The 13,685-nt window shown below is 46.2% G+C and overlaps 2 protein-coding genes across 3 annotated transcripts; both read left to right on the top strand.

The window, feature by feature from the left end:
• The first annotated feature begins 408 nt into the window (after positions 1-408).
• LOC120679128 (26S proteasome non-ATPase regulatory subunit 1 homolog A-like) lies at positions 409-5,420 on the top strand. Of its 2 annotated transcripts, XM_039960651.1 has the most exons (10): positions 409-769; positions 1,407-1,576; positions 1,676-1,778; positions 1,863-2,031; positions 2,171-2,305; positions 2,400-2,873; positions 2,999-3,247; positions 3,498-3,718; positions 3,825-4,803; positions 4,911-5,420. In XM_039960651.1, the coding sequence occupies exons 1-10, from the start codon at positions 606-608 to the stop codon at positions 5,238-5,240; spliced, it is 2,994 nt and encodes a 997-aa protein (XP_039816585.1). In that variant the 5' UTR covers positions 409-605; the 3' UTR covers positions 5,241-5,420. The 2 variants fall into 2 exon arrangements, with proteins under 2 accessions (XP_039816585.1, XP_039816584.1); XM_039960650.1 differs by having other exon boundaries at positions 443-769; positions 1,676-2,031; positions 4,911-5,400.
• Positions 5,421-8,581: 3,161 nt separating this feature from the next.
• LOC120679130 (ethanolamine-phosphate cytidylyltransferase-like) lies at positions 8,582-12,713 on the top strand. The gene is made up of 10 exons (XM_039960653.1): positions 8,582-8,823; positions 9,920-10,307; positions 10,499-10,734; positions 10,899-11,056; positions 11,394-11,465; positions 11,577-11,644; positions 11,770-11,887; positions 12,031-12,090; positions 12,163-12,285; positions 12,375-12,713. Exons 2-10 carry the CDS (start codon positions 9,937-9,939, stop codon positions 12,444-12,446), a joined length of 1,278 nt encoding a protein of 425 aa, XP_039816587.1. The 5' UTR covers positions 8,582-8,823; positions 9,920-9,936; the 3' UTR covers positions 12,447-12,713.
• The last annotated feature ends 972 nt before the right edge of the window (positions 12,714-13,685 follow it).

The following is a 13,685-nucleotide window of genomic DNA, read 5'->3' on the forward strand; positions in this document are numbered from 1 at the left end:
TGCAAGAGCGCTCGAAGGGGCGGTGCCGGCGGCCGCCGCGAGTTTGGGCTGTGTATTGTCCGGACTGAGTTGTCTTGTTGGAGGCATCTCGTGCGACTTGTGTCGACGCCTCGATCCGACCAGTCTGAGTTGAGTTTGACGTGTGTTGAGGCTCTAATTCAACTCGCTGATGTTGTTACCGTAATATTTTTTTCCTAATTATGGCCTCTAGAGACATAACTTTATATTTTTTCTACTGATATCAACTGATATCAATAGAAACGTCATCGAGTGTGGTTCGTTCAAAAAACAAAAAAAAACGCCTCTGAAACAAATCCGACGACTTTCGCAGAAAAAAAAAATCCGACGAGGAATTTGTTCATGGCGTCCTACTCGGCTACCGGCAGCCTGCAGGTTTCGGAATAGCCCCTCCTCGATCCCATATATTTGCGGCGGGGTCCCCGCGCCTCTCCTCCCCAGCGAATCCGCCATCTTCTTCTGCTCCAAGCAAGGTCTCCCGCAGCAAAGCGCACGCGCCCGCCCACCGCACACGAAATCCAATCGCCGGCGGAAACGCGCCGCCGCACACCCGAGGACCCCGCGGCGGCGGATCGGCACCCGCGGACATGGCGGCGGCGGCGGCGGCGGCGGCGGTGACGGTGAGCTCGGCGGGCTCACTGCTGGCGATGCTGCAGGAGCCGGAGCCGGAGCTCAAGCTGCACGCGCTCGCCTGCCTCAACTCTCTCGTCCACGCCTTCTGGCACGAGATCTCCACCAGCGTATCATCCATGTGAGTCCCCACCCCCTCGTCCTCGCGGCCTTCCCACCCCGCGCCTTCTCTCTGATTGCCCGCTCTACCGCCGCCCCGCCCGGCGGGCGGCGGGTCGCGCGCCCCCCGCCGCCGCGTGGGTGGTTTGGTTTCGGCGGATTCCGGTTGGATTAGGTTCGATTCGGGTTCTCGGGGAGAGGCCGGTCTAGATGGGGCCGGCGCCGCTGCGTCGGGTTGGATTCGGAGCCTGTTTCAGGGAACCCTAGGTTCGATCTGTTCGGATGGAGGTTTTGGGAGGGCTTAATGTGCTGCCGTGGAAACTGGAAACCTAGAATTCGAGCGCAAACTCGTGCCTTTCTTAGTTGTTATGATGCATGTGCTCCAACTCATGGATCCCATTGCTGTCCGAAAAAATGTGGACTTCAGCACTGGGGTTCTGGTTTGATTAAGGTGACAGATTCTCAAGCAGAGACTGTGTTTGAACTGTGATGGTAGGATGTGAATTAAATGTTGCATAATTGGTTTTCAAAGGGTGGTAAAACTTGTCACTAGATACTACAGTTTCTTTGTTTACTGTAAAATTTCTCATTGCACTTTGTAAATAGAAGCAAACTTATCACTTAATGCGAGCTCTAATGTGGTAATCTGCATTTTGTAGTGAGAGTTTGTATGAAGATGAGGAGTTTGACCAGAGGCAGCTTGCAGCACTAGTTGCTTCTAAGGTGTTTTTCCACTTGGGGGAGCTAAATGATGCTCTGTCATATGCACTTGGTGCTGGAGCCCTGTTTGATGTTGCTGACGACTCTGATTATGCTCAAACACTTCTAGGTGAGGGATCACACCTGCATTATGACCGGTTTCTGATTGCCACGGTTGAAAGTATTCTGATAACGTTACCTTTGTTTTTGGCCCTGTTCCTTTCTTCAGCGAAAGCTTTGGATGAATATGCTGCCATCCGATCAGGGGCTGCAGGGGAAGAAAAAACAATGGACCCAAGATTGGAGGCCATTGTGGAAAGAATGCTGGACAAGTATGATAGTGCCCTAATGATTTGTTGTTTTTCCGTTAGTAAGAAACACAGTTCTGAGCTTACAAGTACTTCGTTGCCTTTCAGGTGCATTCTTGATGGAAAATATCAGCAGGCAATGGGTATGGCTGTTGAGTGCAGGAGACTGGATAAGCTTGAGGCCGCAATTTCTCGATGTGATAATCTTCATGGAGCTCTTTCATATTGCATCAATCTGTCCCACCAATATGTTAGTCATCGTGAATATCGATTGGAGGTAAGGGCATGCTTGGATGATTGGGATTATAAATCCTGCCAAACATTTCAACTACTTGTATTTAGCACAATAGAACTACTGCTCACATATATTTGGAAATCATCTTGTGATCTAACACTTTTTGTTTCTGTATTTTCAGATTCTGCGATGTCTTGTGAAAATATACCAGACATTGCCAAATCCGGATTATTTGAGCATTTGCCAGTGTCTTATGTTTTTGGATGAGTCTGACACTGTTGCAAGCATCTTGGACAAGCTTATTTCTGGAAGCAAAGTATGCACTATTTTTCTCCTTTACCAGACAAGATTCCTCTATGTTCTGCATCATTGAAGTTACTTTTCTAGATAATCGTATGTTCATTTGCCAGGATGATGCTCTCCTTGCATATCAAGCTGCTTTTGATCTTGCTGAAAATGAAAATCAGGCTTTCCTCCTGAATGTGCGGAATCACCTTGATACATTGAATTCTACCCATGCTAACCCTGACAGCACACCAGCTTTACCAAGTGATCATGCTGCCAATGCTGCTACAGAACCATCTGGGGATGTCCAGATGGGAGATGACGTGAACATGCCAAATGGCAGTGCTCTCACTGTCGATCCAAATAAAGTAGCACATGCTGATAGACTGACAAAAATCAAGAATATACTGTCAGGAGAGACATCTATTCAGTTGACATTACAGTTTCTATACAGCCATAATAAATCTGATCTTTTAATTCTGAAGACTATAAAGCAAGCTGTGGAAATGAGGAACAGTGTCTGTCACAGTGCAACAATATGCTCCAATGCTATCATGCATGCAGGGACAACAGTAGATACCTTCCTCAGAGAAAACTTGGTATGATTTGTTTCACATTGTGTACTTGATGCCACCATTGTCTAGCATCTTTGTTTTCTATAGTTTATATAATTTATCATGGTTGTATTCTTGTTATATTCTTCTCATACTGGTCTATATTACAGGAATGGCTTGGTAGGGCAACCAACTGGGCTAAGTTCAGCGCCACTGCTGGACTAGGTGTCATCCATAGAGGCCATCTTCAACAAGGTCGTGCATTGATGGCCCCTTACTTGCCTCAGAATGGTGCTATTGGTAGTGCGAGTCCATACTCGGAAGGAGGTGCTCTCTATGCTCTTGGTTTGATACATGCCAACCATGGTGAAGGAATCAAAGAGTTTCTTCGTGAGAGTCTTCGTAACACCAGTTCTGAGGTACTATCCCAGGCCCACATTCCCTAAATTTTGCTTTGTAACAATCCTTTCATCAGAGTGACTACAGTATACAACGGTGCAATTAATGCTCTTGAATACAATGTTGCTGCAATCTACTATTTCCTGCAAATGGGGGAACTAGGGGTTTAGACCAATGCTGATAGGGGAATGTTTGAATCTTTTTGTTAGATTGTTATGTACATAGTAAACATTTGCACAGGCATTCTGACTTTGGATAATAATCACACAGGTGGTCCAGCACGGTGCTTGTTTGGGACTCGGACTTGCAGCATTAGGTACAGCAGATGAGGAAATATGCGAGGACATCAAGAATGTTCTGTACACGGATAGTGCTGTGGCCGGTGAAGCAGCTGGTGTTGGCTTGGGCTTGCTTATGGTTGGCACGGCCAGTGAGAAGGCCACAGAAATGCTTGCCTATGCTCATGATACACAACATGAGAAAATTATCAGGTATGCAATAAAGATGCCTTTTGACAAACAAGTTCTGAGTCAACACGTATTTATTTCTCAAGATGGTAAAAATGTTCCTTTTCTGATGAACTCTTACTCTCTCCAGGGGCTTGTCACTTGGAATTGCATTGACAGTGTATGGTAGGGAAGAGGAAGCTGACACTTTGATTGAACAAATGACTAGAGATCAAGACCCTATACTTCGTTATGGTGGTATGTACGCATTGGCTCTAGCGTACAGGGGAACTGCAAATAACAAAGCTATCCACCAGCTTCTGCATTTTGCTGTGTCAGACGTGAGCGATGATGTGCGGAGGACTGCGGTATTGGCTCTTGGCTTTGTTCTGTATAATGAGCCTGAGCAGACACCCAGAATCGTGTCCCTGCTATCGGAATCATACAATCCACATGTCCGTTATGGTGCAGCCCTAGCTGTTGGAATCTCCTGTGCCGGATCCGGATTGAGTGAAGCCATCTCCTTGCTGGAGCCTCTTACATCAGACGTCGTTGACTTTGTACGCCAGGGTGCTCTCATTGCCATGGCAATGGTGATGATCCAGACCAATGAATCATATGATTCACGTGTCGGAGCATTCAGGCGCAAGTTGGAGAAGATCATTCTTGACAAGCACGAGGACACCATGAGCAAAATGGGTGCCATACTGGCTTCGGGCATCCTGGATGCTGGTGGCAGGAACGTCACCATCAAGCTCAAGTCGAAATCAAAGCATGACAGGCTCACTGCTGTTGTTGGACTGGCTGTCTTCACCCAGTTCTGGTACTGGTACCCACTGACCTACTTCATCAGCCTTGCCTTCTCCCCGACAGCCCTCATCGGCCTCAATTCTGATTTGAAAGTGCCGAAGTTTGAGTTCCTGTCGAATGCTAAGCCATCGCTTTTTGATTACCCGAAGCCGACAACTCAGCAGACTGCGACCACATCAGTCAAGGTGCCAACAGCCATCTTGTCAACATATGCCAAGGCGAAGTCTAGGGCAAAGAAGGATGCGGAGAGCAAGGCCAAGGAGAAGGCTGAGGCGGCGCCACCTAGCGAGGACGCTTCTGCTGCATCTACTTCCATGCAGGTAAGAGTTGCAGGATTGATTAGTAGTTTCCAAGTCGAATTAGCTTTGTTTGATTTGATCTAACTGCTCACAACACTGACATGGTTCATCTATGGTTATGAGTTCAGGTGGATGGCGCTCCTGCAGAAAAGAAGGCTCCCGAGCCAGAGCCGACGTTCCAGCTCCTGACGAACCCGGCCCGCGTTATCCCAGCCCAGGAGAAGTTCATCAAGTTCCTGGAGGAGAGCCGGTACGAGCCGGTGAAGGCCGCGCCATCCGGGTTCGTTCTCCTGCGCGACCTCAAGCCCGCTGAGGCCGAGGAGCTGGTCCTCACCGACGCCCCCACAACCGCCACGGCGAACAATGCCCCCGCACCCAACACCAGCGAGCAGGCTGCCATGGCCGTCGACGAGGAGCCCCAGCCGCCCCCAGCGTTCGAGTACACCGCACGAATCTGATGACCATGGTCCCAGTATCCTGTAGCGTCGGTTGTCTGTAACTTTGTATCGTTGGCAACGTTCCACTAATTCGTTTATTTTAACTTTTGTTAAGATTAAAAGTACTTTTCCTCAGCATTTGAGGCGTCGGAAACATATTGGTTGGAATTTTCGCCTGAAACGGTCTGATGCTCATTGCGATGTCGTGTTTTGTGCCAAGTGCGATTTTTGTGATTTTTGTTCCATGTCGCTCTCGAATGCGATTCCTGATGTGTGAATTTGGGTGCGGCTGCCCCACGTTAGAAGCCTGTTGGCAACTGGCAAGCACTGGCCAGGAAATCATCAGGAATAAATTCGAAAAAGGAACAGGAATTTATTTTTGAACGGGACTTGGCAAAAGCAAAAGCCGGCCAAAAACTATGCACCCCGCGTCGATCAACGCGTGCAATTTACGAGATCCTCTTCTCTCTTTCCGTCTGTTTGGTTTCGAGACGTAGTGGGTTGGGTTGGTTACATCTCACGTTTTTTGAGACGGCTCCAACTTGGACTATGTTTGATTCGTTTTTGAGTTTGGGGTTGGGTTCATTCTAGTTTTTGGTTTAGTTGGTAGAGTTGAGAAATAGGGAACGGATGACGTTACACACCGTTAGACCGTTGTTCACTAGACCCCGTATGTCATCCCCTCTTTTTTTTTTCATTTTTCTTCTCCTTATCTTCTTCCTCCTCGGTCCTTCCCACGCGCGCAAGTAGGCCGAGGTCAGTGGCCTTCTCCGCCCGAGCTCGCCGGCGCCCACCTTGTCCGCCGGCCCCGCCCTCCTCCGCCGTCGGAGCCGGCCAACCCCGTCCGCCGCCGCAGCCGGCCGACCCCACGCGCGCCGCCAGCAGATCCGCGCGCCACTCCTCCCGCCATGGCCTCCGCGCTCCAGCTGCGCGCCACCGCGCTCGCGTTCGCCTTGGCGGCCACCGCGCTTGAGGTCGCCGCTGCCGCGCTCGAGGTCGCCATGGCCGCCGCGCTCGAGCTCCGCGGCGCCGCACTCGACCTCGCGAGCCAGGTGGTGGACGGCGAGGTCGGGAGGAGCGAGCCAAGCGGCGGGTTAGGTGAGACAGGGCAGAGGAGAGAGACGGGAGGAAGACGGCAGTCACGCGACCATGAGAACGCGGAGCGGAGCGGACTCGTCCGCCAGATTTCGTGGGATGGAGTAGACCCGCATCTTCACCGAATATTCCCTTCTTGGTTTCGCTCCAACCCCTGCTACCTCCATCCAAACGCTCCAAAAAGGGGTCCAACCCATCCGGTTATTTGCGAAACTGACGGTTTGTGAGTCAATGTCTTTTTAGGAAAAGAAGTCTTCCAGTAATTCATAGCCAAGTTCTGCCAAATTCCGAACTTCAGCGAAGGTGAGCCTAGCTCGAGTAGCTCTCGCTTCTTCGTCCTTTTCCCCTCTCCCTATGCATTTGATTCTTCTGGTTTATAAAATTCACAACTTTCTCGACCATTTTCATGGGTCCTGAAATTGGGTCAGAGACCATGCGTTTTTCTAGGACACGGGCCGTGTTTAGATGACCCAACAAAAATTTTTCAAAAAAAACAATGTATGCATGAAGTACTAAACGAAGTTTATTTGCGATTTTTTTTACAAATAACTGTAACTTTTCGAGACGAATCTAATGAGGCAAGTTCCACCATGATTGGCAACAGTGATGTTATAGTAACCGTGCCTAATCATTTCCTAATTATACTGTCAAAGATCTCATTAACTACAGTACTACTATAGTACTATAGTTGTGGAGGTGATTTTATAATTAGACTTTATTTAATATCTCTAATTAGTAGTCAAAGGATCGAAAAGTTTTCATGAAAATTTTTCATAGCCAACCAAACACGGGTTACGACTTACGAGACGAGTTACCAACGGCGAGGTAACATCCCGTCGTCGGCTCGTAGCGTCGCCGTCGGCCACCTGGACCCCGGAGGCGCGCTCGCCGGCGACGCCATTTGTCTCGGGGACGCACGAGTCAAAGCCGACGCCGTTACGCCGCCGCGACGCCGCGAGGGCACGCCAGCGGGTCCCGCCGCCCGGCACAGCTGGAGGCCTGGAGCCCCGGGCGCGTGCCGCCGGGCCCACACACCGGTGGCGGAAAAGTCTGGAAGTGGGCCCCACACAGCCTCGCAAATATCGCGTGATCTTTTCTGGCTCTGTTTTGTTCGTTTCCTCTAGACGGTGCTTTTTTTGCACATGCAACCCTGGCAGTCTGGGACGATTACGAACAGGCATAGGGATCATGCGAATGGCCGTATCCATACTTTTAACACTTTATTTAATCTAGAAAATATGTACGGTCCTTGAAAAAAAAATCAACGGGTGCATATTTAGAGGTAAAACACCATATGATGCCTCTTCGAAGTTTGTAATCATGTCTAACTAGTAATTGCTAGAATGAACCTTGAGACTAAGATTAGATTATGACCATTACACCTACAACTGAACCGCACTTTTAAATCATAATTTTAAAGACAGAGTTTTGAGGTGCTTATATGATCTATCTTCAAATTTAACTCAATTTGGTCGGATTTCAAAATAAAAATAATTTAAAATATTGCCGGAAAATATAATGAAGCACATATTTTTTTTCATATCTCATTTTTCATACTGGAATTTGGAGTTGGATCGAATTTGCTAGCCTTACTCTAAATATGTTTATAATCTACCATTTACTAATTTCTTATTAGAATTTCTAAGAATATTGATATAGAGAAATATAACATGATAGTTTGAGAAGCAAGATACTCTCTTCGATCGTACTTTTCCTTTTTATTTTATTCGATGAAAACTCAATTTTGTTCTCATCAACTTAACAAGTATCCAACCTACATGTATTTCACGAGATTTTGCAGACAATCTCAATCTAAAGCAAACTTCTGATTAAAATTAAAATAAAAAGTTACAATTATAAAAGTATAAAAGCTGATGGGAGAGTATATCATCGCTCAGATGGAGAAGACGAGCCTAGAACCGATAGGCCATGCTTTCTAGAACCTAGGATCATGTCTGGGGGCTGGAAACGTAGCCAAGCTCGTCCATCCGGTGCCATGGAACAAGCATACTATGTGACATCGGAAAGCGACGGTTTCACTTCCTTTGTCGCCAAGGAAGATCACCGATCACCGGGGCGGCAAACCGCCGTACCTATGCAGTATTTCACTTTTCATCAAGGTCCCAGGTGCGAAACCTGCAGTACTTCCTGCCGTGTGGGCCCGGGCAGTTTGGTGGACGTGAAGGCACCCACGCTTCCACCACCCCCAATTGGCGAGGCCACACGACTCACGAGACGAGACGGAGACGAGACGGCGAGCGCCAGAGCTCTCTCTCTCTCTCTCTTCCTCCTCCCTCCGGCCTCCCTCTCCTCCGCGTCCTCTCTCTCCTCCCAAACGGCAGTGAGAACCGAAGCGCGCGCCGAGAGGGAGGGGAGCCTCGCCGCCTCTCGCGGCAGATCTCGCGCCAGCCCCGGATTCTGACGCGAGATCCGCGCTCGCCGCCCGCCGGCCGGTGTGCCGCCGCCGCCGCCGCTCGCTCGCCCGCCGCCGTGCGCCGCCCCGATCTCGGTGCGTTTTCTTCCTCCCCCGCTGTGGCTTGCTCCCTCGTTCTTCAGGCTGAAATGCGGTGTGGAAAAGGCTCTGTTTTTTCTTCTCTTCGTTATGATGGGCGCGATTCCCTTCGATCTCCAAGCCAGCTTATCGTTCAAGAAAAAAGATCGTTTTTTTGTTCCGTTCGTTTCGATGTGATTTGGCTGGCAGTTCGTGTTCCGCTGGAATTGGGATCACGGCGATTGCATTTGGTGCTTCTTTCTTTGCGGCGCCGCTGTAACGGGGATTCTGGGTGGGTGGGAGACGCTTTTGCTTTCTCCAACCTTCCTCCCGTGCTCATGAGCCTACTGGAACGCCGAATCTCTATAAATTCTACCTGCCTGCTTAGTTGGCTGCAATTTTTTTTTGAGGCGGATTGGCTGCAATGTTAAACTCGAGGCGTGGTAGTTGCGATGGGAATCTGATTCCTTGTCGGGCATGTTCGCTTGTTTGATTGCTGATGACTGATGACAAGATACCGGAGGACAAATTTATGCTCGTTTGTAATTTTTTTTACTGCTACTATTGGAATTAGAACAACACACGATGGACTATATTCAAAGTTGGTGTGGATTTTCTTCTGAACATGTATTTCTTGATGAAAAAGAAGGCAGCGCTGTTAGTCATGCAATTGTCATGTTTTCTAGAGCTCCGCTTCTCGTCGTTACGTGGCTTCTTGTAAAAGCAATTTGAGTCTCTTTTCTTTTTTCCTTCTAAATTCTCCATGATCTTCCCTTTGCCCAAACCTGTGGCTTTCTAAAATATCCGGTGGTTACGATTTGGTCAACGTGACGTGATCGGTAAGCACGTTTATTTCTTCTGGTTAAACGTCTGAGGTCCTTCCAACCATCTTAATTAAGTAGTAAGAAAGCCACGCTTTTCTTCTTTCTTTTTTGAGTCACTTTCTTGTTTTAAAAATCCCAACAAATCGAGCTGCAAATGCTACTGGATTTTCCAAATATTGGAAAATGACACATTTGTACTACTTTGCTGTATATATGGTTGCCACTTGCCAGAATAACCCATTAATTTTGGAGTCTCATTCTGGTCTTCTATTCTTTTTTTTTTTGGACAGAAGAATCCACCTTGAAGATGATGATGGGTTTGCTAGCGTTTGAGAGTCACCAGGGGCTCTGGAATAGCGGATACTATTCCCAGTTCTTTGGAATTGGCGGAGTTATGATCACTGTTGCCATTCTTATACTATCCACAGGCTACTTTGGTGGAATCGGTGCTCCATTTGCTCCGTATTTCTGGCCATATCTAGGACAAGTTCCGAAGAAGAGGGAACGCAAAAGGCCTGTGAGAGTGTACATGGATGGATGCTTTGACCTCATGCACTATGGTCACGCAAATGCATTGCGACAGGCCAAATTGTTGGGAGATCAGCTGGTAGTTGGGGTTGTCAGTGATGAGGAGATCGTTGCAAATAAGGGCCCACCTGTCCTTTCTATGGAAGAGAGGTACGGCAGTTTAATTCTGTTCTGTGAAAAGAATTAATTTTTCCCTGAAAATATTGTCCGTATCTGTATTTCAAATTGACTGAAAAGCATAGAGCATCATTTGAATTTCTGATAATCTCTTCCAGATTTCATCATTAATTGAAATCCGGAACAATGGGTTCTATTAACCATGTGTATATTTTTCTATCTAGGTTGACTCTTGTTAGTGGCCTGAAGTGGGTTGATGAGGTCATTCCCAATGCACCATATGAGATCACAGAAGAGTTCATGAATACCCTCTTCAACAAATACAGCATTGATTACATTATTCACGGAGATGACCCTTGTCTACTACCTGATGGCACTGATGCATATGCATTAGCAAAGAAGGTCGGACGTTACAAGCAAATCAAGCGAACAGAAGGTGTCTCAAGCACTGATATAGTTGGTAAGGTTCAGTGGCCCTACTGTTTTTTTGAATCATACATCCCCTGAATTTGTTGTTTACTATTAAGCATATGATTCAATTTTACACAATGTTGTATTTCTTGTTCAAAATGTTGTCTTTATTGTCAATTACCATCTTACACAGAAATATCACACTGTACACAGGGAGAATATTGCTATCATTCAAGCAGAAAGATGCTGACACTGATTTTAGCATTGCTGTTGATGAGAAGGCTGGAGTGAAACCAAAAGATGAAGTGAAGAGTCATCTATCTCATTTTCTTCCAACTTCTCGCCGAATCATGCAGTTTTCAAATGGGCAGGTATGAGCTCTTTAGGTTGCTTGCCAGTCTTTACTGTTCCATGTCTGCGACCTTTTATATAGAGTGGAGGCCACATCCACCCTGGCCTTTCATTAAGCTTTTATGGTATTTACAGAAAGTGGCTGGATATATCATTCTCAGCTAATCTAACTAGTGTAACTTTTCAGTCTTGATTCTGAGTGATTGATATTACTACCTTTTCAATCTTGATTTTCAATGATTTTCTGACAATCTAGTGTTTAAGTAGTTAGTGGGTTGCCGTATATATTCCTATGATTTAAGTCTTCATAATTCCATTTTGTTACATTTATTGAACAACATGCTCATATGCACTCAGGCTCCTTCGCCAGGTGCTCGTGTTGTGTATATAGATGGTGCATTTGATCTTTTCCATGCTGGCCACGTTGAGGTATCATTTCTTATTCTCATGCAGATCATTTTACTGTAACCCACAAGGTTTTTCACTAGTTAGGCTTAAATGCAATTAAAGTATTAATGTTTTACCTTTTGTTTAATGCAGATCCTCAGAAGTGCTAGACAACTTGGCGACTTTCTTCTTGTGGGTATCCATGATGACCAGTCTATCAGGTTTTATTCCATTTCTTTACTTAAGATTCAACAAACAAAATAGTAGTTATATATCAGAATGATACTGTCAAAAAAGCTTGTCGTTATAAAATCAAATAGCAGTCTTATAAGAACCATTTGTCCAGGGATAGAAGAGGATATCGTCCTATCATGCATCTTCATGAGCGTACTCTTAGTGTGCTTGCCTGCCGCTATGTTGATGAAGTCATTATTGGCGCACCATGGGAAGTCTCGAAGGACATGGTATGTTTGTGTCCATGACTTCATTCCTATATTATTTTTTCATGCTTGAAATATCATGTGGTGAACATGCTGTGATTGTGATATGATTTTATTTAACAATGTATTAGTATGCCCTCAAAAATTGATTTTATATCCTGGTGCAGATCACAACATTTAACATTTCATTGGTTGTGCATGGGACTGTAACTGAGGGCAATTCAGCTGTAAGTACTTAATGAACTTATGTCAAAGACAAACTTAGCTCGATCTGGAAACTTGATGGTTGTTTTCTGCAGGGTGAAATTGATCCTTATGCTGTTCCAAAGAGCATGGGTATTTTTAAGACAATCATGAGCCCGAAATCTATTACATCAGTCTCGGTAGCGACAAGAATAGTTGACAATCATGAAGCTTACAAGGTACATGACGTTACAGGCTCAATGCTCATAGTTTATTCTGATCTCTTTTTACCTGGGCTAAACATTGTTATTGGGGCCTTTATAAACAGAAAAGGAACTTGAAAAAGAAGGCTAGTGAAGACAGATACTATACACAAAAGAAATTTGTTTCTGGAGACTAGTTCTGCATAAGGGGAGTATATTTTTTTGCAACCAAGGAAATTGATGTGGCCACCCTGTATTGATGTTATTCTACAGCAGAGACTGGAACAGATAATTGGCTATAGACAGGTCATAGTGATAGGTTGGCAGCCATTCAACGGTGATGATTGGCTGGTGGAGCTGAATTAGGGGGGAAAGAGAACGGTCACATTCTTCTGCTATGGCCCTTTTAGGAAGGAACGCTCACTTGACATGAAAAGTTCATACATGATTCTTTTTTATTGTTATCCCTGGACCTGGAGGGGATATATATATATATATATATATATATATATATATATATATATATATATATATATATATATATATATATATATATATATATATATATATTGTAGCTGAACACCTTCAGCAAACTCTGTTGTATACTCGTGTTATTACTGGACAGTGTGGAGTGGTAGCATTGCATGCGTACTCCCTGATTGTACCATGTTATATTGAAAGGTTATACTGCTGAGGAAAAGAACCTAGTGATGATCAGATATCTATGGTATTTGTTGATGGTCTTGTTCGGTGTTAGCCTCTGTTTATCGGTGTTTATTCTCAATGTTTATGATGGGCACTGCAGATGAAACTTTTTTCTTTGTAGTGCTGTGCCGATTGAATGTATGATTGGTTTTGCTCTTTGAAGCGCTGTAACCAATCAGACCTCTGTCTGTGTGAGTTGAATATGCGTCTGACATGTAATGTGTTTTTTGTTAGGTCAAACGTATCTGTATTAAGAGGTAAGGAAAGCGTACAAAGACTGTACAAATACAAATACGATGTAGAAGGATATGGAGGACAGCTGTCCAGACCAACTGACACAAAGGACCTCATAGAAAAACAAAATAGCAAACTGGTCCTTGGACCCTCCTAAAGCGGAAGACTCCAGAAGTCGTCGTCGCCGCCTAGCAACGCCGACCCCTGCCGCCGCCGAACCTGAGGCCGAAAGAAGCTCCATCGCACGCCGGCTTTGAAGTGGACCGCAGTAGACGCTCATCCTCACGGACGAGCAGGAGCCGTCGCTGAATGCCCATCGGTCGGGGCCACGCCCCAAGCTTCGTCGACCTTGGATGCAGGCTCTCTGTCGACGACGACCGCCGCCGCGGGGAAGACGAGCACGATCCAACCGCCTAGCTTCCACAAAACCCACAGCTGCTCCGCCCTTGATTGTGAAACTCGCCGCCAGCTCCACTGCCTGCACCGCTCGCCGATAC

The sequence above is a fragment of the Panicum virgatum genome, chromosome 6N, assembly GCF_016808335.1.
Source record: "Panicum virgatum strain AP13 chromosome 6N, P.virgatum_v5, whole genome shotgun sequence".
Lineage (NCBI taxonomy): Eukaryota > Viridiplantae > Streptophyta > Magnoliopsida > Poales > Poaceae > Panicum > Panicum virgatum.

Excerpts from the sequence above, each read along its gene's own strand:
- LOC120679128 (XM_039960650.1), top strand. The coding sequence starts at position 606 with ATGGCGGCGGCGGCGGCGGCGGCGGCGGTGACGGTGAGCTCGGCGGGC. Across the intron at positions 2,874-2,998 it reads CCTTCCTCAGAGAAAACTTG|GAATGGCTTGGTAGGGCAAC; the intron begins GTATGATTTGTT and ends TCTATATTACAG. Across the intron at positions 4,804-4,910 it reads CTGCATCTACTTCCATGCAG|GTGGATGGCGCTCCTGCAGA; the intron begins GTAAGAGTTGCA and ends TTATGAGTTCAG.
- LOC120679130 (XM_039960653.1), top strand. The coding sequence starts at position 9,937 with ATGATGATGGGTTTGCTAGCGTTTGAGAGTCACCAGGGGCTCTGGAAT. Across the intron at positions 11,057-11,393 it reads TGCAGTTTTCAAATGGGCAG|GCTCCTTCGCCAGGTGCTCG; the intron begins GTATGAGCTCTT and ends ATATGCACTCAG. Across the intron at positions 11,645-11,769 it reads CATGATGACCAGTCTATCAG|GGATAGAAGAGGATATCGTC; the intron begins GTTTTATTCCAT and ends CCATTTGTCCAG.